The sequence below is a fragment of the Mixophyes fleayi genome, chromosome 7, assembly GCF_038048845.1.
Source record: "Mixophyes fleayi isolate aMixFle1 chromosome 7, aMixFle1.hap1, whole genome shotgun sequence".
In the NCBI taxonomy this organism is placed as follows: domain Eukaryota; kingdom Metazoa; phylum Chordata; class Amphibia; order Anura; family Limnodynastidae; genus Mixophyes; species Mixophyes fleayi.
In genome coordinates, this window is record NC_134408.1 from 41,835,033 (window position 1) to 41,854,992 (window position 19,960).

The 19,960-nt window shown below is 43.8% G+C and overlaps 1 protein-coding gene across 1 annotated transcript in view; it reads left to right on the forward strand.

Annotated features, from left to right (window-relative positions):
• The window catches only part of SMG1 (SMG1 nonsense mediated mRNA decay associated PI3K related kinase), a 140,010-nt gene that overhangs the window by 88,361 nt on the left and 31,689 nt on the right, over positions 1-19,960 (forward strand). Inside the window, exons 33-46 of the mRNA XM_075179748.1 lie at positions 1,282-1,420; positions 8,030-8,260; positions 8,400-8,577; positions 9,526-9,687; positions 9,906-10,123; positions 10,254-10,408; positions 11,431-11,653; positions 12,071-12,317; positions 12,431-12,660; positions 12,797-13,045; positions 13,974-14,112; positions 14,253-14,362; positions 14,655-14,873; positions 15,137-15,327. Of these exons, the coding sequence (XP_075035849.1) occupies positions 1,282-1,420; positions 8,030-8,260; positions 8,400-8,577; positions 9,526-9,687; positions 9,906-10,123; positions 10,254-10,408; positions 11,431-11,653; positions 12,071-12,317; positions 12,431-12,660; positions 12,797-13,045; positions 13,974-14,112; positions 14,253-14,362; positions 14,655-14,873; positions 15,137-15,327 (2,691 nt within the window). The remainder of the gene's footprint in view (positions 1-1,281; positions 1,421-8,029; positions 8,261-8,399; positions 8,578-9,525; positions 9,688-9,905; positions 10,124-10,253; positions 10,409-11,430; positions 11,654-12,070; positions 12,318-12,430; positions 12,661-12,796; positions 13,046-13,973; positions 14,113-14,252; positions 14,363-14,654; positions 14,874-15,136; positions 15,328-19,960) is intronic.

Below are 19,960 nucleotides of genomic sequence, written 5' to 3' on the forward strand. Positions count from 1 at the left end.
TCATCCAGAGGTTTTCAAGCAGATTGTTGATAGGTGGAGACAACAAGATGATGGTATCTCAGTTAAACCACAAGATGGCGTGATTCTGTTTCACAACAAGGTATCGGCAGACATTTCTGGTGAGTTGCCATGTTTTTTTCTTCCCAACTGCTTTGACTGTTCCCTCCGGTAGTGATGCTTCAATGGGTGCTCTAAAAGAGGGCTTTCGGATGATTCTGGTAGCATCAGACTGGCCCAGAAGGTCTTGGTACACACAGATATTCTATGCATGGAGGAGAGCTCAGCGTGGCGCCGACTTCTAGGGCCAGGCCACACCAGATCCAAGTCAGGGCCCCTTATTGCACCAGAGTTTACTTCGGCTCACTTTAAAAGTATGGCTGTTGAAGCCATGGTTCTTAGAGCTAAAGATTTTTCTGCCTGTGTGGTCCAGACCATGCTCAGGGCTTGCAAGGCTATTTCAGCCAGGAATTACCACAGAGTTTGAAAGATGTACATCCCCTGGTTTGAATTTAAGGGGTTTCCTATCTCTTTTTTTACGATTGAGCCTGTTACTGCTGTTCCTTGAGGACGGTCTGGAAGGGGGTTTAAAACTCAGACCTTTGAATGTTAAGTCTTAGCCATTTTGGTTTTCTTTCAGAAGTGCAGACTTTTTTGCAGGGAGTAATGCATGTAAATCTTCCTTTCAGCTTAATGTGGTGGTCATGTTCGTTCTGAATTAAGACATTTTGGTTTTAGGCCGGGATAAGCCTCCCTAGGAAGCGGGTCAGCATCTAAGCAGACCATTGCCAGGTGTATTGCTTAAAGTGGAGCAGGTCACCCTGTCCCTGAAAATGCGAGGCCAGTGCCTTTTTGGTGGCGCAGCATGGGGCCATGGCTGAGCAACTGTGCCAGCGGCCACCTGGTCTTCGGTGCACATGTTCGCGAAGTTCTACAAATTCAATACTTTTGCATGCAAACATGCCCATTTAGAACGTTCGGCACTGCGCATTGCGACTTCTGTGTCTACATTCCCTTTGGTTACTCTTTTTCGTATCATTATTCTTGTTATATAATGTTCTCTCCCTTATTGTTATGTGTTTTGGTGCTCTTTTAGAAAAATACTGGGGTCTAGGGCAGCCAATGAGGGAATAGAGGTGGAGGAGCTTAAGTTATGGCTGTAAATTTAAAGTTCCCAAGCTCCTGTCGCCGCACTCTACTGGATTTAGAGAAAAGAATTTAATACAAGTCCAAAAATCCTGTTTTGTTTTATCTTTTTTTTTTTTTCCTCTTTTACATGTACAGCCAAGGGGAAGGTGTGAAATTGTTACAGCAAGAGAAACTAGAGGTGCAAAGCCTACTCCCAGATAATGTTTCTGATGAAGATAAAGAAAAAATCTATGGTATTCTGGGACAAGCTATGTGTCGGCCAGCTGGTATCCAGGTGTGTTAAAAAGTATTAAACTCCTATTTTAAAAACCTTGTTTGGATGAACAAATATATACTACATTTATATTGATATTTTTTCTTGCTATTGCTGTATGACCATTCCCTTTTTGTTATAGTTAATACACTGTTGCCTATTTTATTTTTTTTATTTTTTAAATCTACATCAGTGGATTGACATCAATGTTTCCTTTGCATCTTTTCGGGGACACTGACCAATGGGTATAGAGGTTCCAGGCAGAAGTTTGTCGCTTTCAATTTTCCTCACCATATCTGAAACTCCTTCCCCTTCCAGGAGGGAACTCTGTGTTTTAGGAGTTGCTTTTCATCAGGGCTGCTTCTGGCAGTGAAGGATTTCAATTTATTTTTATATACATGATTTAACATATTAATTGCCTTATGACAGCATGATACTACAGAAGTGGGTTGCGGAGATAGTTTTGTTGCCACCTCCTGCCTCTACTTTATCTGTTATGTGTGATAAAGGGAGCAGTTTCAGAGTTATATCTGGAACAGCGGTGTCTGGTATATCTTGTAAGTGTTCAAAATGTAGCTTGAAATTACCTACGGGTTTATCAGATGCTAATGCCTTATGCGAGGCTGAGAGTCAGGTGTCCTGCACACCTGTAGGGAAGGGGGGCTCATGGATCTGGTAAAACTGGCCTGGTATCCATCTTTGGCCCAGTCATTACTGAGCTCTCACCGCTCAGTCTTTCAGTCTAAGGTAAATTCCATTGCAAGACTTAAAACTGTTTGACCATAAATACTTGTCTGATCAACCAAACCAATTGCTGCTACAAGCTGCTACCTCATTAGTGTGTCATTGGAAGTTCAGTTGACAAAAGAAATTACAAGGTGCCATACAGTTTGAAATTATTGCTCTTTTCTCTATTTTATCCTATCTGGGGGACACTGCTACCATGGGGTTGTGTGAGGGGATGAGGAGTTTGACACTTAACTAGTTAACTCTGTTAATGTATGCTGCAGACAAACCCCTCCCCTCTGCAACCCCCTTGTAGCCAGTTTTAGTTGAGTGCCCAAGGGAGTTGGGCTCACTTAGCTAGGCAGTAAAGTTTCTTTACTTGATATGTTATGTTTTTGTTTTATTTTATTTTTATGCAGTGGTGTGCTCTGTACTTCTTACAGAAGTTCGTTAAAGAAGCAGCTGTCAGATAAGAGCCGGACGGCTCTCACTGACAGCAGAGAGAATTTTTATTTTTGTGTGACAGGCGTCTTATATAAGCCGCTATCACACTCATCGTTACTAGGTTACCGGTGCTGCCAGGAAGGCAGAGAGCGCAGGTAACCCTCGCCGTCTGAGGCTGACATGTTGGACTATTCCAAGTCCCCTCCTCAGAAAAGGAGGAGGGGGGGACTTTGTATTCATCTGCAGGGGTCAGGAGATGCATTGAGTGGCAATTACTGCTTATAGAGAAGCAGTAAATCGCCCTTACAATCGTTGCCCTATTAAATGGAGCAAGTGCAGGACGGGGAGAAGGGGAGAGCTAGAATAATAGAGCTCCCCCGCCTGCAGAGGAAAATTGGATTCTCCCAAGGCGCCAAGATCTGCTCGGGAAAAGACATCAGCTCCTTCTGAGTGATAAGCAGAGCTGCTGACAGACTTCTCCTGCTCCAGACAGTTTAGTACCAAAATCATTTTCTATGCTCACTATAATATAGATAGAGGTGTATTAGAAAACGTATTCATGCAAATATATTAGTAGATAGAATATTACTTGCATAAATACTCTTGCTTTCACAGATAGCCTTAACAGGGATACTATCTTTTGACTCCTGTCATAGATTAGTTAGTATCTTCTGTCTATTTCTTGTGTGATTTCCTGTATTACATTTTATTGCTGTACTCTGTTACCTTAAAATGTCTGACAAGGGTAAAGCACCTCGTGCTAATTATTATACTTGCTTCAAGTGTAAAGTTAAATTACCCATTGAACAGCATGACCCGGGGTCGCTTTGTATTGACTGCAGTGGGGCTCCCATGGTAGCGCAGGTACAGACTAACACCCTAACTATAACGGAAATACCAGCGTGGGTGGCTGCTCTGATGCAGGGGGTTACTACATTGGTACAACTGCTTTCTAAACCCACAGAAATTTCAGCGGTTGCTGCGGTACTCCCTTCAACCTCTGGAACGATGGCCCCCTTCGTTCAGGGCAGACCACGGGGGCTAATGAGTGCGTTGTCTCAGGACAAGCGGGAGCTCCATTCGCAGTACCATCTCAAGGCCCCCTTACGGGAGAATCGTCTTGGTCTACATCATTGGTCAGGGGCCTAGATCTGTTAAACCGTTTTTTGCAGGCCCCAAGACATTTACCCAAGAAAATGAGACGCAGATCCTCTAACCCCCTTCTGTCCCTCTCTGATTCGGAGAGATCCTCAGAAGAGGAGGGTGAGGTTTTAGAAGATTTCGATTCTGCACAGGTTACGGACCCAGAGGAGTCTCCGATATCAAGGGATTGATGACCTGGTGGTAGCATTGCGTCAGGCGCTGGGACTTCTAGACATAGAGGAGACTAGATCTTCAGATTGTAGTCTATTTAAAAAGGTCAGAAGACGGGCGATCCGTTTTCCTCCATCTGCGGAGTTGAAAGAGATCACAGAAGCATCCTAGAAACAACCTGACTGTAGGTTTGTTATTCCACGAAGGTACCTGGCTTTATACCCGCTACAGGAAGATGATCGAATCCATTTGGAACAGGTCTCAAGGGTGGATATGCCAGTGGCATGTTTTGCTCACCACACCACACTCCCTGTTCCAGGGACTGCATCCCTGCAGGACTCCACTGACCGTAAGATAGAGGCTTTCTTAAAGTCCATCTACATGGCAGCAGGTACTTCATTCAGACCCATGTTTTCATCAGCCTGGGTTGCCAGAGCTATGGAAATATGGGCTGACCAGTTGGCTACAGCTTTGCAAGATTCTGACTTGCTTCCCCTGGCCCTTCACCTCAAGGAGGCTTCAGGGTACATGTAAGAAGCAGCCCAGAATGAAGCTTCCATTTCCTCTGTTTCAGCAACAGCAGTAGCCCTATGGCTGAGGTCATGGGATGTGGACACTGAATCTAAGAAGTCCTTGGAGTCCCTCCCTTATTTCAGTGAAGTGTTATTTGGCCCGGTATGGGACAGCATAATTTCCCAGGCCACAGGAGGCAAAAGTACCTTCTTACCAGTCAATGTCCCAAAGCCTAAGACACCCAGGTTTGGCTCATTTAGACAGCCTTTTTGAGGGGGCCCATCTGGCAAGGGCCAGACCATCTGGCACCAGAGGACACTCGCACCGAGGTAGGTCTTCCTCCTCCTCCACAAATCGTCCCTCTTCTAAGCTCCCAGATACACAGACAGCGTGACTTCCCCCCCCTTTTAGCGGTAGCGGGTGTGGGGAGATGTCTGCTTCTGTTCAGAGATCAGTGGACAGATTCCCCGAGGACAGTTGGATTCGTGGGATCATGACAAGAGGTTACATAACAGCCTTAATGGGTCCAGCCCCTCGTCGTTTTTTTGCAACCAGCTTATCCCGCCACCCACAAAGAAAACAGACAATGCTTCCCTGTGTTGCCTCTCTTCTTTCTGCAGGAGTTATCCGAGAAGTTTCGGAAGACCAAGAGACAGGGTTTCTGCTCCAACCTCTTTTTGGTCCAAATGCCGGATTGCTCCTTCCATCCCATCTTAAACCTAAAACAGTTGAACCTTCACCTGCAGGTGGTCAGATTTTTAATGGAATCCCTGAGGTCCGTTATCAACGGACTAAAGGCAAAGCAGTTCATGGCGCTGATGGACATCGGATGCGTACCTCCACGTTCCTATCTGGAAGGCACATCAGGCTCTTCTCAGATTCATGGAAGGATCTTCTCACTTCCAGTTCACGGCTCTCCCATTCGGCCTTGCAACTGCACCAAGGGTGTTTACAAAAATTATGGCGCTGATGGCGGCTTATCTTCATTCCAGAGGTGTGCAATTAGTGCCCTACCTGGACGATTTACTAGTCATGGCTGCTTTGGCTCACCTGCTCGGGCAACATCTTCAGCTTACCATCAGGATCCTGAAGAGGCATGGGAGGCTTATAAATCGCCCCAAATCCCAGTTAACCCCTTGCCAGAGAATGACTTTTCTGGGACTAATAACGGATACCAACAATCAGAAGGTATTCCTTCTAGAGGACAAAATACGATCCCTGCGGAACTTGACGATTCGAGTTTTGTCCTGCCGCAGACCGTTGGTCCTCTTATTCATGCGCCTACTAGGAAAGATCGTGTTGACTTTCGAGACTCTCCCTTATGTTCGAATCCACTCTTGTTGCTTCCAATAGGACCTCCTAAAAAAAATGGTCAGGATGCCATCAGAAGTTAGAACGTAAATTAAGTCGCTTGTCACCGGAAGCGGGACAATCCCTCAGATGGTGAATAGCCTTGGACAACTTGCTAGTCGGCAGGTTCTTTGCCCCATATTCTTGGATATTCGTATCCATAGATGCCAGCCTTCAGGGGTGTGGGGCTGTGGCTCTTCGTCTGAGACTTCAGGGGCTCTGGTCCGCTCAGGAGACCCCTCTCCCCATCAACATACTGGAACTAAAAACCACGTTAAACGCCTTACAGGGTGCACAGTCCATCCTTCAGGGCCATCCGGTCCGAAAACACCATGGCAGTGTCGTACGTCAACAGACAGTGAGGCACCAGGAGTGCAAGAGCAATGGAGGTGACGCCTCAGATTTTCACCTGGGCCGAAAACTACGTCCCCGCCATTTCCGCAGTCTTTATTCCACGCATCCAGAACTGGCAAGCAGACTATATAAGCCGGTATGCAATTCTGCCGGGGAAATGGTCTCTTCATCTGGAGGTTTTTCAGTCTCTTGTCGTCCGATGGGGGACCCCGAAGGCCTAATGGCGTCTCGTCACAACAGGGCAAGAGATCCCTTGGAAGTGGCAGTAGATGTAATGACAATGCCCTGGGACTTCAGGTTAGGATTCCTATTCCCTCCCATTTCTATGATTCCCTGTGTCCTTCGGAGAGTCAAGCAGGGCGGACTGCCGGTCATACTGGTGGCTCCAGCTTGGCCTCAGAGGGTCTGGTATCCAGAAATACTGTTGATGGCGGTTTGTCCAGGTCTTCGGTTACCTCTTTGAGAAGACCTTCTACTTCAGGGACCATTCCTACATCAGGACTTACCACTGCTGAATTTAACGACATAGTTGATGAAGCAAACCATTGGAAATCCAGAGGATTCTCTTTACGAGTAGTGGATACCCTCCTTAAAGCTAGATAACCAGTCTCTGCTCGGATCGATCACTGTATCTGGCTTACATACATTAGGTGGTGTGAGAACCGGACCTGCCACTCGGATTTGTTCCGCCTTTCTAGGTTTCTTGCTTTTCTCCAGGATGGCTGATGGAGGTCTTCGCCTATGATCCTTAAAAGTGCAGATTTCGACTTTCAGTGTTTTCTCACCGTTGCCTGGCAGACATACCGGATGTCAGGACCTTACTACAGGGAGTCCTGCATATCCAGCCTCCATATGTTACGCCCACGGCACCCTGGGATCTTAATCTGGTCTTTAATATGCTTCAAGAACCTCCCTTCGAACCGTTGCAGACTGCGGAGTTACGGTTCTTAACATGGAAAGTGGGTTTTTCTACTTGCAATTGCCTCAGTTCGTAGAGTTTCCGAGCTGGGGGCGCTATCATGTCGAGAACCTTATCTGGTTTTTCACGACGATAGGGCAGTTCTCAGAACAGTTCCTTCTTTCCTGCCAAAAGTAGTTTCCGGTTTTCATGTAAACCAAGAAATAGTGATTTCGGTGTTCACGGACGATCCACAAGTGTCTGGAACAGGATCTATGGAATTTCTGGATGTAGTCAGAGCTCTCCGAATTTATGTCCATAGGACATCAAAGATTCGTCGCACAGATTCTTTGTTTATTTTATTTGACTTCTCAAAACGTGTTTGGCAGGCCTCCAAGAAATCTATTGCTAGATGGCTTATATCAATGCTAACCGACCTGTGCCAGATCGTACTGTTGGCCATTCTACCCGTTCTGTGGGGGCGTCTTGGGCTGTGCAAAATGGGGCCTCAGCGGACCAGTTATGCAGAGCGGCCACCTGGTGCTCGGTCCATGCCTTTTTTCTAATTTTTACCAATTCAATGTCTTTGCGTCGAGCTCTATGTGCCGGGCTATCAGAGCGGTCCCTCCCTTAAGGGGCTGCTTTAGAAAGTCCCCTTGGCATCAGTGTCCCCCAGATAGGATGAAAGAGAAAAGAGGATTTTTATATTCACGATAAATCCATTTCTCCGATTCCATCTTGGGGACACTGCGTTCCCTCCCTTCTACTCTTCTGCTGTTTGGTCTTTGGTTGGTTGACTCCCTTTCCTTGGGGCTTAATACTTAAACTGAAGGCTACACGGGGGTTGCAGAGGGGAGGGGTTTGTCAGCAGCATACATTAACAGAGTTAACTAGTTAAGTGCCAAACTCCTCCTCCCCTCACACAACCCCGTGGTAGCAGTGTCCCCCAGATGGAATCGGAGAAATGGATTTATCGTGAGTATAAAAATCCTATTTTAATCCTGTCTGCATTTAATATTTTTTTTATTCAGGATGAAGACATGTCCCTTCAGATCACAGAGAATGAGGGCAACGATGATAACGATACAGTAGATGTGATTTGGAGGCAGCTCTTAGCCAGTTGCCCTTGGCTTGCAGACATGGATGAAACAGCCTCAGAGGGTCTCATCAAATTGTGGAGGAAAGTGGTGGATCGGATCTTTAGTCTGTACAAATTGTCCTGCAGTGCATACTTCACCTTCTTAAAGCTAAATGCTGGACAGGTGAGTTATTAATACTGCTACAGATGTGCTATGTTACAGCTGTGTTTTTTCCTGTTTTTACCTGGCACTGATAAATCTAAAATGTTTTAAAGAGCCCAGCATCCCAAATTAAGTTTTCTATTCTCATATTCCTGTATAGGTTTCTTTTGATGAAGATGATCCACGGGTACATTTAAATAACACTTCTAAGCAGAGCACTGATGATGTTATTGTTATGGCAACACTACGATTGCTCAGACTGTTGGTTAAGCACGCTGGAGAACTCAGACAGTATTTAGAGCAAGGACTGGAGACTACTCCCACTTCTCCATGGAGAGGTAAACTTAAAAACATACTTTTTGTGTAAAGTAGGAGAACCCACAAGGTGTTACATTTATACAAACGGTTAAAATTGTTCAAACGAACCAGGAGGCTTGGCTTTCCAATACAATGTTGTTCTGCCTTGACCTGACAATTAAGCCAAATTTAAATAACTAGTAGGGCTGCTGGGAAATATAAGCATATATTTGATATTCAAGACCACGTTCATTAGTTGTGAATCACAGTCTGAGACTAAACCAAAACCTTCTTTACTCGCTCCCATTTGATATCCAGTATCCATGTATAAATGTTGTAATTGGTGCACATGACGCCTCTATCATGGATTTATCTTACTGGGTATGAGCATAAATATTTGTTAGTCCACTTGTGAGACTCATAAAAATCCTTTGATTGTTGTACTACACTTAATGCCAGCAATCAACCACCTTGTCCACACATGCAAATTACAACTGACTCTTTATTTAGGGATATATGTAGGATAATGTACCCCTTTCTGTAATTTATAAGTGACCAAGTTTATAAAGGTCGCTTCCAGTACCTGTAGTAATGTAGAAGTATGTGAACAGTGATCTCAGAACTTTGTTATACATATATTATTTTCATGAATTTATAGATATTGTATATTAGCATTAATTGTGTTTTATAATCCCATTATATTGAGCAGAAAGTAGCAAGCTAACTGCACACCACTTTGGGGCTCTGTGTCTTTCATCATGTACATTTTTCCAGACTAAGCCATGAAACTGCTTTAAGCTTCTATTGCTATTTTCCATCTTTGTTCCAACCCTTTGTTTTTAGTATTACACATCTTACCAGAGAATTTATTTTCCAGTTTGTTCAGTTAACTTGTTATATTAGTGTAAAATGTATATTGCCCTTAATTATTTTTTTTTTTGTTTGCAAACTTTTGTATTTTATTGTTTTTGTCTATTCTTTCTTTGTAGGCATAATTCCTCAACTTTTTTCACGTCTCAATCACCCTGAAGTTTATGTTCGTCAGAGCATCTGCAATTTACTGTGCCGAGTAGCACATGATTCACCTCACCTCATCCTCTATCCCGCAATAGTGGGAAGTATCTCTCTCAGTAATGAATCCCAGTCTTCAGGTAAGTACACTCATTGAAACTATCTAGTCCAAGGTATGTAAGAGACTGTAGTTTATAATTGGAGTAGAAATCGAGTGACTGGTCAGGTGATAAACTTCAGTGTGCAGCATGTGTATCCTGCAGCTAGCCAACTGGCAGTTAATGTACACAAATGGTAATATTTTTTGTGTCGTGCTTCTAATACAATTTAATTTGTCATGTTGTGTTCCTTAACACAGGAACCAAGCTCTCCTCAGAGATTCCCACTTTACTGGGAAATATGCAGGACGATGAGCTGATGGGTGGGGAATGTGATGATGGAAGTCCACCAGCTTCTCAAGAAAGCAATAGAGATGAAATGAAGAATGCATTGAATGAGGACCAAGCCATGATGCAGGACTGTTACAGCAAAATTGTTGAGAAGTTATCTTCAGCGAATCCCACCATGGTGCTACAGGTTTGTAAATTTATTTATATATACATACTGCTCTGAAACTGCCTTAGTGGCAATTATTTCTGTTTTCTATTGTTTATAAATAAGTTTAGAGGAATATTGTTCTGCTTTCTCTGATGGTTGTCTTGTACAGGTTCAGATGTTGGTAGCAGAGTTGCGGAGAGTCACTGTGCTGTGGGATGAGTTATGGCTGGGAGTTCTGCTTCAGCAACACATGTATGTTCTCAGGCGCATACAGCAGCTGGAAGATGAAGTGAAGAGAGTGCAAAACAACAACACTCTACGCAAGTATGTGCTCAGGAGTATTCATAGCATCAGTTATTACTCCTAATAATACTCAAACCAATTTACTGTGCTTTTTCTTAAACGCAAATCTCAGTCTTGTGTTATGTAGCCTCTCTACTAATGTTTTGGGGGCATAAATGACAGTGAGTTGCTCCATACTGATGCAATGAATTTATGAAGGAAAACCGCATTGGAGGGGCACATAGGAGTAATTGCTGAAGACCTTGTTGAGCTTCCAAAAATAGTGCCTAAAACCCTGAATGTTTCTCCTATGTCATATTATACCACCCATAGACTAGCTAAAGTGTAAGCTCTTAATATGAGCACTCTACTTACTACAGAAATGCACACAAATACAAAGGTACTGAAATGGTTTTGTTACTGGTTCTCCAGTTACCCTAAACACATGGAATTGTTCCTTGGGGTTCTTGGATGACCAGGCATCCCTTTCAGTACACATGCATCACTCTACACTAGCTTTTTCAGACAATAAAACTCATAGCTAGACACTGGTTGAGTCCTTTTGGGAATTGATAATAGCCATAAATAAGCAGCCTCTTATATAAAAAATTTATATACATGACTATGCCCAGAGAAATCATTCAAGATTTGAGAGTGATTGACAGTGACCATGTACCTTCAATTGACTTGTATATCAGTAACTAGCAGGACACCTACCACCCTTTCAATTAACTACCCTACATGTGATCCGATATCCTCCTGCCATAAACATACTACCTCTGATATTTCCCAGTCCTATGACCTAGAAAGTCTGATGTGTGCTAAAGATAACTTAAAGCAAAAATAACACGTGCAATTTGAGCTCTACTGTTATGAACGGTAATCGTTAAACAAGTTCAGTTCTTATATTTCCTTTTGGTTAAAGGAATATATATATATATATATATATATATATATATATATATATATATATATATATATATATATATATATATATATATATATGCATATATATTATGTGCATATAATTGTGTTTATATATGGTTCCCTATTTTTCTACCTAGAGAAGAGAAGATTGCTATTATGCGTGAAAAGCACACAGCACTGATGAAGCCCATAGTCTTTGCTTTGGAGCATGTATGTGGTATAACTTCAGTACCTGCAGAAACACCCCATGAAAAGTGGTTCCAGGACAACTATGGAGAGGCAATTGAAAATGCTTTGGAAAAACTTAGAAATCCATCCAATCCTGCTAATCCTGGAAATAGCTGGATGCCGTTCAAGCAGGTATTTAGAAAATACTTAATTGTGCCACAGATTTTGGATAATAAAATTTCAGAAGATGACTCCAATTTAGTTGTCATGGCTGTGTGTGAGCATTAATTTTTCCCGGTGTTCAGTGAACTACTATATGACTCAAAACGAGGTTTCCCTGTTCCACTGTAATATGTATTTAGACTCTTCATTAATATATAATTGATATAGGTGTTTTAGAGGCTTTAGGCCCTGTAGACAAGAGAAGAGTTTTTTTGCATTCATCTATAGTACAACTTTAGGGATCATTAAATACTTTGGAGAGCTCTCAAAATACATAGTTGTTAACAATGCAGACTTTATTTTCACAGTAATCTCGACTCTCCACAATGTAGTGTGCAATCTCCTAAATTTGTAAACTGATCTTTTGGTTAATGGTGTTTTTTTTAGATCATGCTAAGTTTGCAGCAGAGAGCACAGAAGCGGGCAAGCTACTTGTTACGCCTTGAAGAAATCAGCCCTTATCTGACTTCCATGTCTAACACTGAAATAGCCCTTCCAGGTGAAGTGTCGGCCAGAGACACCATCACAATTCATAGTGTAGGCAGCAATATCACCATCCTGCCTACAAAAACGAAGCCTAAGAAATTCATTTTCCTGGGGTCTGATGGCAAAAACTATCCCTATCTCTTCAAAGGTATGTCTCCCATTTTTCTCCTGCACAATCCAAAATCTAGCACTGTATGATTTAATGGTTTTCAGGTCTAATTATTATTGAAACCATAATTATTTATTATTTTTTTTAAACAGGTTTAGAAGACTTGCATCTTGATGAACGAATTATGCAGTTTCTGTCAATTGTAAACACCATGTTTGCAACTATCAATGGTCAAGAGTCCCCACGCTTTCGGGCTAGGCACTATTCTGTCACACCCCTTGGCACACGTTCTGGGCTCATACAGTGGGTGGATGGAGCCACTCCTCTGTTCGGTCTTTATAAGCGATGGCAACAAAGGGAAGCATCTTTGCAAGCACAGAAGGTATACAGTAATTCTGCACCATAGAGAAGAATGTATTTTGGCACATCAGAATACTGGTGGAAAACTGTACTATTAGTGAGTGGCAGTTTGTTCTAAATGTCCCATGTATGTTCTTAAAGAGTTGTCGTCTCCCTAGGCACAAGATTCTTATCAAACTACGCAGAACCCAGCAATGGTTCCACGGCCCAGCGAGCTCTATTATAGTAAAATCAGTCCTGCATTGAAGGCAGTCGGTCTAAGTTTGGATGTGTCCCGACGAGACTGGCCTCTTAATGTAATGAAATCTGTGCTTGAAGAATTAATGGAATCCACTCCCCCAAACCTGCTTGCCAAAGAGTTGTGGTGCTCATGTGCCACTCCTGATGAATGGTGGAGAGTTACACAGGTGAGTGGGGTTCTTCTTTTAAATAGGTCCCATGGAAACTGTAAAGTCAAGTATAAGCAAATCCAGGATTCTGCGCATTCTTAGTATATTTCCCCAGTTTTTTTGGGGGGGTTTTTTGTGTGTCCTGAACATAAATCATTCTGCACTGATTAAGTTATGCTTCTATTAACATTATTAGAAACTGCCAAATTTCATGTTCAGATGAAGTGTAATGGAATCGCATCCATAAACTTTAAAGGCCTGATTCAGAGTTGGTTAGAATATATGCCCTGTTTTTGTATGAGCATAGATGCATCAGCACACTTGAATTTCCACAACTTAAGATATGTGCAACCTTATCTAACATATCAATGCGTCCTTAGCAAAGATACGGTATTGTAAATTTTGCACTTGCGCGAAATGAGGATGTCTTGTATCTGATGTAGTTCAGTGTAATTCAAAGTAAGATGTTCGGGGGCAGGAGGAGGGGGCTTTCATTTGCATCTGCACAGCCTTACTGTGCGAAATTTACATGTTTATGCCCTTGATCTGCCTTTTCAAGTACAGGGGGCCGACAATGACAAGACGTGCATCTCTAAATATAGATGTAAGCTATGCAGTGTGTAATTTTTGCACTAAGGTGTATATTAATGTTATGTGAATACACTTATGTACAGCTATGAATCAGACACTAACTAAACCGTGCCCCAGGTGATTCTTGTGAAAATGCTTCATGATAACCAGTAACTTAGTTAAGTTGTTTCACTACAGTCAAATTGTTTTGAGTTGGAAGTATACCATTTAGTGCTAAATCCATAATGTAGTGATAAAGTAGTGCTGTCTTTAAAGAATTTCAAAGCTTTCCTGCTGGTAAACAGAAAATGTTTCTTCCTTCCATTAATAATAATAATCCTCAATTCACTTTGTATCTGTTCCTATTTCTTTTTAGTCCTATGCCAGATCAACTGCTGTAATGTCAATGGTTGGCTACATCATAGGTCTTGGTGACAGGCACTTGGATAATGTGCTAATTGACATGACAAGTGGAGAGGTGGTTCACATTGATTACAATGTTTGCTTTGAAAAAGGTGAGATCCATGTTGCTTTCCTTTTGTCCATGCTTGGTTATCAATTTAAAAAATTGCATTTGTTTGCTTACAACTAGCCTGAACTTGCTAAAACTACAAGGAGTACATTTTTCTATTTGTGGATCACTTTTTCTTTATAGGCAAGAGTCTACGTGTTCCTGAAAAAGTTCCTTTCCGAATGACCCAGAACATTGAGAGTGCTTTGGGAGTCACAGGGGTTGAGGGAGTTTTTCGTCTGTCTTGTGAACAGGTAAATCGACCTATTTAACTTGCACGTTTTTACAAATTTCTTCCAAGACCAGTTCTAAAGGTGCTATCCATAGTAATTAAATAATGTTTCATTGTCATGTGCAGTTCTGTCATTATTAACCAATAAAAGCAGATTTGTATTGTACTGAAACCCGTTTAATATACTAGAATGTTAACTCTTCTTTTTCTTTTTTTATGATTCAGAAAACAACATTGGTTGTGTTCATATTCGTATTCTCTTTCATTAAGTAAAAGGATACTAGTTTCTTATAGTACATGGTGGTGTGTTGCAGGTTCTTCACATAATGAGAAGAGGCAGGGAAACACTGCTGACATTACTTGAGGCTTTTGTTTATGACCCACTTGTGGACTGGACCGCTGGTGGGGAGGCTGGATTTGCTGGTGCAGTCTACGGTGGAGGAGGCCAACAGGCAGAAAACAAGCAAAGCAAACGAGAGATGGAGAGAGAGATCACACAGAGCCTCTTTTCCTCCAGAGTAGCAGAAATAAAGGTAACCATGTAGTCATATGTATTCTGTGATCTTATTTGTAATGCAAAATATATTGTCTACATCAAACAGCCTTGTTGTTCTTTAGTAAGTGGGCATGGACCATGGGTAAGCTTTGGACCATCTAGAACCTCTGCAGCCACCACTATTCCTTGGTTATTTCCATCCCAAACTTGGCACTGCCTGTTTTGTATTAACTTTGCTAGTACTTATGCTGTCTGTTTATAAGGTTAATGGAAACTAATGGACCGATTTATTCGTTGTAGGTGAACTGGTTTAAGAATAAAGATGAGATGCTGAGTGTCCTTCCTAAACTTGACAGTGGTTTGGAGGAATATCTAAATTTACATGAAGAATTGACTGAGGTGGAGAAGTTGCAGACCAGACTTAGGGAGGAGATGACCTACTTGGAGGGAGCTGAAGCCCCAGATCATCCTGCTCATACACTGCAGCACAGGTTAGTGGTTCTGTGCCAATTATTGTAGACTGGCATTTAATATCATATTCTGGTGCCTCCATCTACTATATGCTTCCTTTCTCTTTATATTTTTGTTTTCTCTTTCATCCATGTGGGGGACACTTCTAACCATGGGGTAGAGTAGGGTAGGAAGTCTGGCACCCAAATAGTTAATATTTTGCTGCTGACAGGCATATCCCCCCGCCCCTTCCCCACAGAACTCAGTTTGAAGTAGGCGCCTTAGGAGTATGGGCTGAAGTTTGGAGAGCTGCACAATGAACTGAGTTCACTGGGTTTAGGCTTTTTTGTTTTTAGCTGTTGACATAGTGCACGAGTGGCTCTGTAAGACAGGGCGCACTCTTGAGCAGAGAAGGACTGTACAGCGGGGGAGCCGCGGCACCCGCTGACAGGTTGGAAACAATGAGACTTCTCGCAGTGTGAGATGCGCTCTCACACTGCTAGCAGAGTTAGGCGCTGCCACAGGCAGTAAGCGCCGGTGCTCTTGCCGTCCCCGGGGCCATGGAATATACCAAGTCCCCTCCTCAAGGAAAAAGGGGGGGTAACTTGAGCTAATGGTCACGCTATTCAGCGCTTTGCAGAGGGGAACAGAGGAGCGATTCCACTTACAGGAAGTGTGTGGAAATTGCTGTCAGTCTGCACAGGAGAAACAGAGAGCCAGGGAGGGGGAAGTTAGAAAAAAAACCTCCCCCCTCCCCGGCTGAGTGAGCAGGTGGAAGATTTCTACAAATTACAAAGGAAGGAAGGACACAGCACAGCTGCTGGCAAACATCTCCCTGCTAAGTATCATTTATTTTCTCTATATTGCATGGATAGAGAAGTATAATTGTCATGGGCATATATATTAAGTAGAGCCTGTATAAAACAACAAAATTTGGCTCTCCTGTGTTGATTCAGAAATGCTGTAATGTGTTAAGACATTCGTTAGTATTTCTGATAACTATTGAGTGTTTGTGCTTGTCTGGTTGTTTGTGGCTTTGTTTTTTCTCCCAATAATGGCTGATAAAAGTAAAGCAACACGTGTCAAACATATGATCTGTTCAAAGTGTAATGTTAAATTAACTAGTGAACGTCTGGATCAGGGGCTTTGTGCTGGTTGTGCTGTGACACCTGTAATATTGCAGCCTAAAGACAGCCCCATTAAAAAACAGGGGACAGAGCATCCAGAGTGGATGGCAACCTTTTCACAGGCGGGTTAATACTCTTGTGAACCTGTTATCTAAACCAGCAGAAATAAAAAAGATTCCAGTGGTGGCTATGAGACTTCCATCTACCTCTGAGCTAAAACCCCCAGTGAAGTTAAGAGGGGAAATGAGTAGTTCATTACCTCCAGAGGTTGTACAATTTCCTTTCTCGGGACTGCAAGAGTCACCCCACAGCGGGGAGGCGGGATGGTCGGCAGTGGCTAGAGGTCTTGACCGACTAAACCAATTGCTGGAAAATCCTAGACCTATTCGTAGTTATAAAAGACATAGATCAGCTAATACGCTCTTGTCTCTGTCTGATTCAGAGGGATCCTTGGTGGAGGATTCTGATCTTTCATTAATAGAATCAGAAGGAAGCTCCAGGCACCAGGGTATGGACGATCTGGTAAAAGCAGTACGTCAGACCTTGGGGTTTATTGAAATAGAGGAGACGAGGTCCTTGGACCGGTCTCTCTTTAAGAAGGCTTCTAAACAGGTGGTCCCTCCCTCAGCAGAGCTGAGAGATATTGCAGAGGCCTCTTGGAAGCATCCGCACAAGAGGTTCACTGTGCCTAGAAAATTTGGTTCATTATATCCTTTACAAGAGGAGGACATCACCAGATGGGAACAGGTGGCGAGAGTAGATGCGCCTGTGGCGAGACTGGTTCGCCAGACCACGCTATCCGTACCAGGAACGGCAGCCCTACAGGATTCAACCAATCATAAGTTGGAAACTCTTTTGAAATTGGTCTTTTTACGGCTGCTGGTACAAACTTCAGACCGGCATTATCTTCTGCCTGGGTAACAAGGGCTATGGAAACCTGGGCTGGGCAGCTAGAGTCCGCGTTACAGGATTCGGAACTGCTCCCCCTGGCCATGCACCTTAAGGAGGCGGCAGTATGTATGTATGTATGTATGTATGTATGTGTGTGTGTGTGTGTGTGTATATATATATATATATATATATATATATATATATATATATGTATATATATGTATGTATGTATGAGGCCCAGAATTTAGCCTCCATATCATCTTCTATTTCTGCTACAGCAGTAGCAGCAAGAAGAACATTATGGTTAATGTGGAGTCAAAAAGATCATTAGAATCCATTCCGTATACTAGTGGGATGCTATTTGGTCCAGAGTTGGACTCATGGATCTCACAGGCCTCGGGGGGTAGGAGTACGTCCTTGCCTGTGAATGCTCCTAGACCCAGAGTTCCAAGGTTTAGTTCTTTTAGACAGCCTTTTCGCGGTGGCACCTCTGGCAGAGGCCAGACAGTCAGGTCAAGGGCTGCTGGAGGTAGGAGACAGTCGCTTAGAGGAAGGTCATCCTTGTCCTCCACGGTAGCAAGGTCCTCTTCCGCCAAGCTGCCGGATAGACCGACAGCATGACTACCACCCTCCTCTGATAACAGAGGGTGGGGTGGGAGGACGGCTGCTGGGGTTTGCCCAGCAGTGGACAGAGTCCTCGGCGGACAGGTGGGTTCAGGGGATCATGAAAAGAGGTTACATGATTTTATTTGTAACCAGTTTACCACGCTTTCCTCAAAAAAGACAGGCAATGCTCTCTTCTGTCGATTTGCTTCTTTTAAAGAAGGTTATTGTACAGGTTCCGGAGTACCAAAGAAGGGAAGGGTTTTACTCAAACCTATTCTTGGTACATAAACCGGACGGTTCATTCAGACCAGTGCTGAACCTCAAGCAGCTAAATCTGCATCTGAGAGTAGATTCTTTCAGGATGGAATCCCTAAAATCTGTCATAGATGGCCTGGAGGCAGGCCAGTTCATGGCATCAATAGACATCAAGGATGCATATCTTCATGTGTTGATCTGGGAGGGGCATCAGCCGCTTCTCAGATTCACGGTAGGCTCAGCTCACTATCAGTTCAGAGCTCTTCCGTTCGGGCTTGCCACAGCCCCAAGAGTATTCACAAAGATTATGGCAGCACTCCTTCACTCCAAAGGGGTGCAGGTTGTACCTTATTTGGACGATCTTCCAATCAAGGCGTCAACGGTTCAGTTGTTGGAACAACATCTTCGCCTTATGGTGAGGGTGCTGGAACAGCACGGTTGGCTCCTGAATGTAACAAACTCACAAATGATCCCCTGTCAGAGAATGACATTTTTGGGACTAATAATGGACACTGCAGACAGCAGAGCTTTTCTTCCAGAGGACAAGATAAGGTCCTTGATGGAGTGGACAGACAGGGTTCTGTCACACAGGAGGCTGTCGGTACTCATGTGTATGAAGCTGCTAGGAAAGATGGTGGCATCTTTCGAGACGCTGCCATACGGAAGGATCCACTCCAGATGTCTTCAATGGGACATTCTAAGGAAGTGGTCGGGGTCCTTCCTCTGTTTGGATCGCCAGTGGTCGGGGTCCTTCCTCTGTTTGGATCGCCAGTGGATGAGGTTATCTCTAGAGACGAGAAAATCCCTCAGCTGGTGGTTGTTAAAGGACAACCTAATAAAGGGCAGATGCTTTGCCCCGTGGCCCTGGATCTTAGTATCCACAGACGCCAGTCTGAGTGGTTGGGGGGCAGTGGTCCTTCACCTAAGGATGCAGGGTCTGTGGTCAGAGAGACAGTCGGTTCTTCCCATAAATGTGCTGGAACTTATGGCCATCCTGAAAGCACTGCAGAGGGCTCAGGGTGTGTTACAGGGAAGGTCGGTTCGCATCCAGTCCGACAATGCCACGGCAGTGTCATACATAAACAGACAAGGGGGCACCAGGAGTGCAAGAGCGATGAGGGTCATGTTTCAGATTTTTGCCTGGGCAGAAAGAAACGTGCCTGCTCTGTCAGCGGTGTTTATCCCAGGGAAACAGAACGTTAAAGCAGACTATCTAAGTCGGCACAAAGTTCTACCAGGGAAGTGGGCTCTGCATCCGCAAGTATTCCAGTTGCTAGTGGACAAATGGGGACTTCCGGATCAAGACCTGATGGCGTCAAGAGTCAACAGGAAAGTCCCAGAGTTTTGCGCAAGAACAAGGGACCCACTGGCTGTGGCAGTGGACGTCCTAACAATGCCTTGGGACTTCAGGTTAGGATACCTGTTCTCCCCCATATCAATGATTCCCAGGGTCCTCCGAGGGGTCAGGCAGGGAGACTGACCAGTCATTCTGGTAGCTCCAGCCTGGCCACAAAGGGTATGGTTCCCAGAGATTCTTCTGGTAGCAGTAGGTAAAGGGGTTCGGTTGCCACTTCGAAGAGATCTGCTGGCCCAGGGACCGTTCTTACATCAGGGTCTAGACCGGCTGAATTTAATGGCATGGCTTTTGCATCCAGTCTGTGGAGAGCCAGAGGGTTCTCCGAGCTGGGGGCCTTATCTTATAAAGAACCTTATTTGGTCTTTCATGAGGATAGGGCAGTTTTAAGGACTATTCCATCCTTCCTCCCTAAGGTGGTGTCAGGTTTCCATATTAATC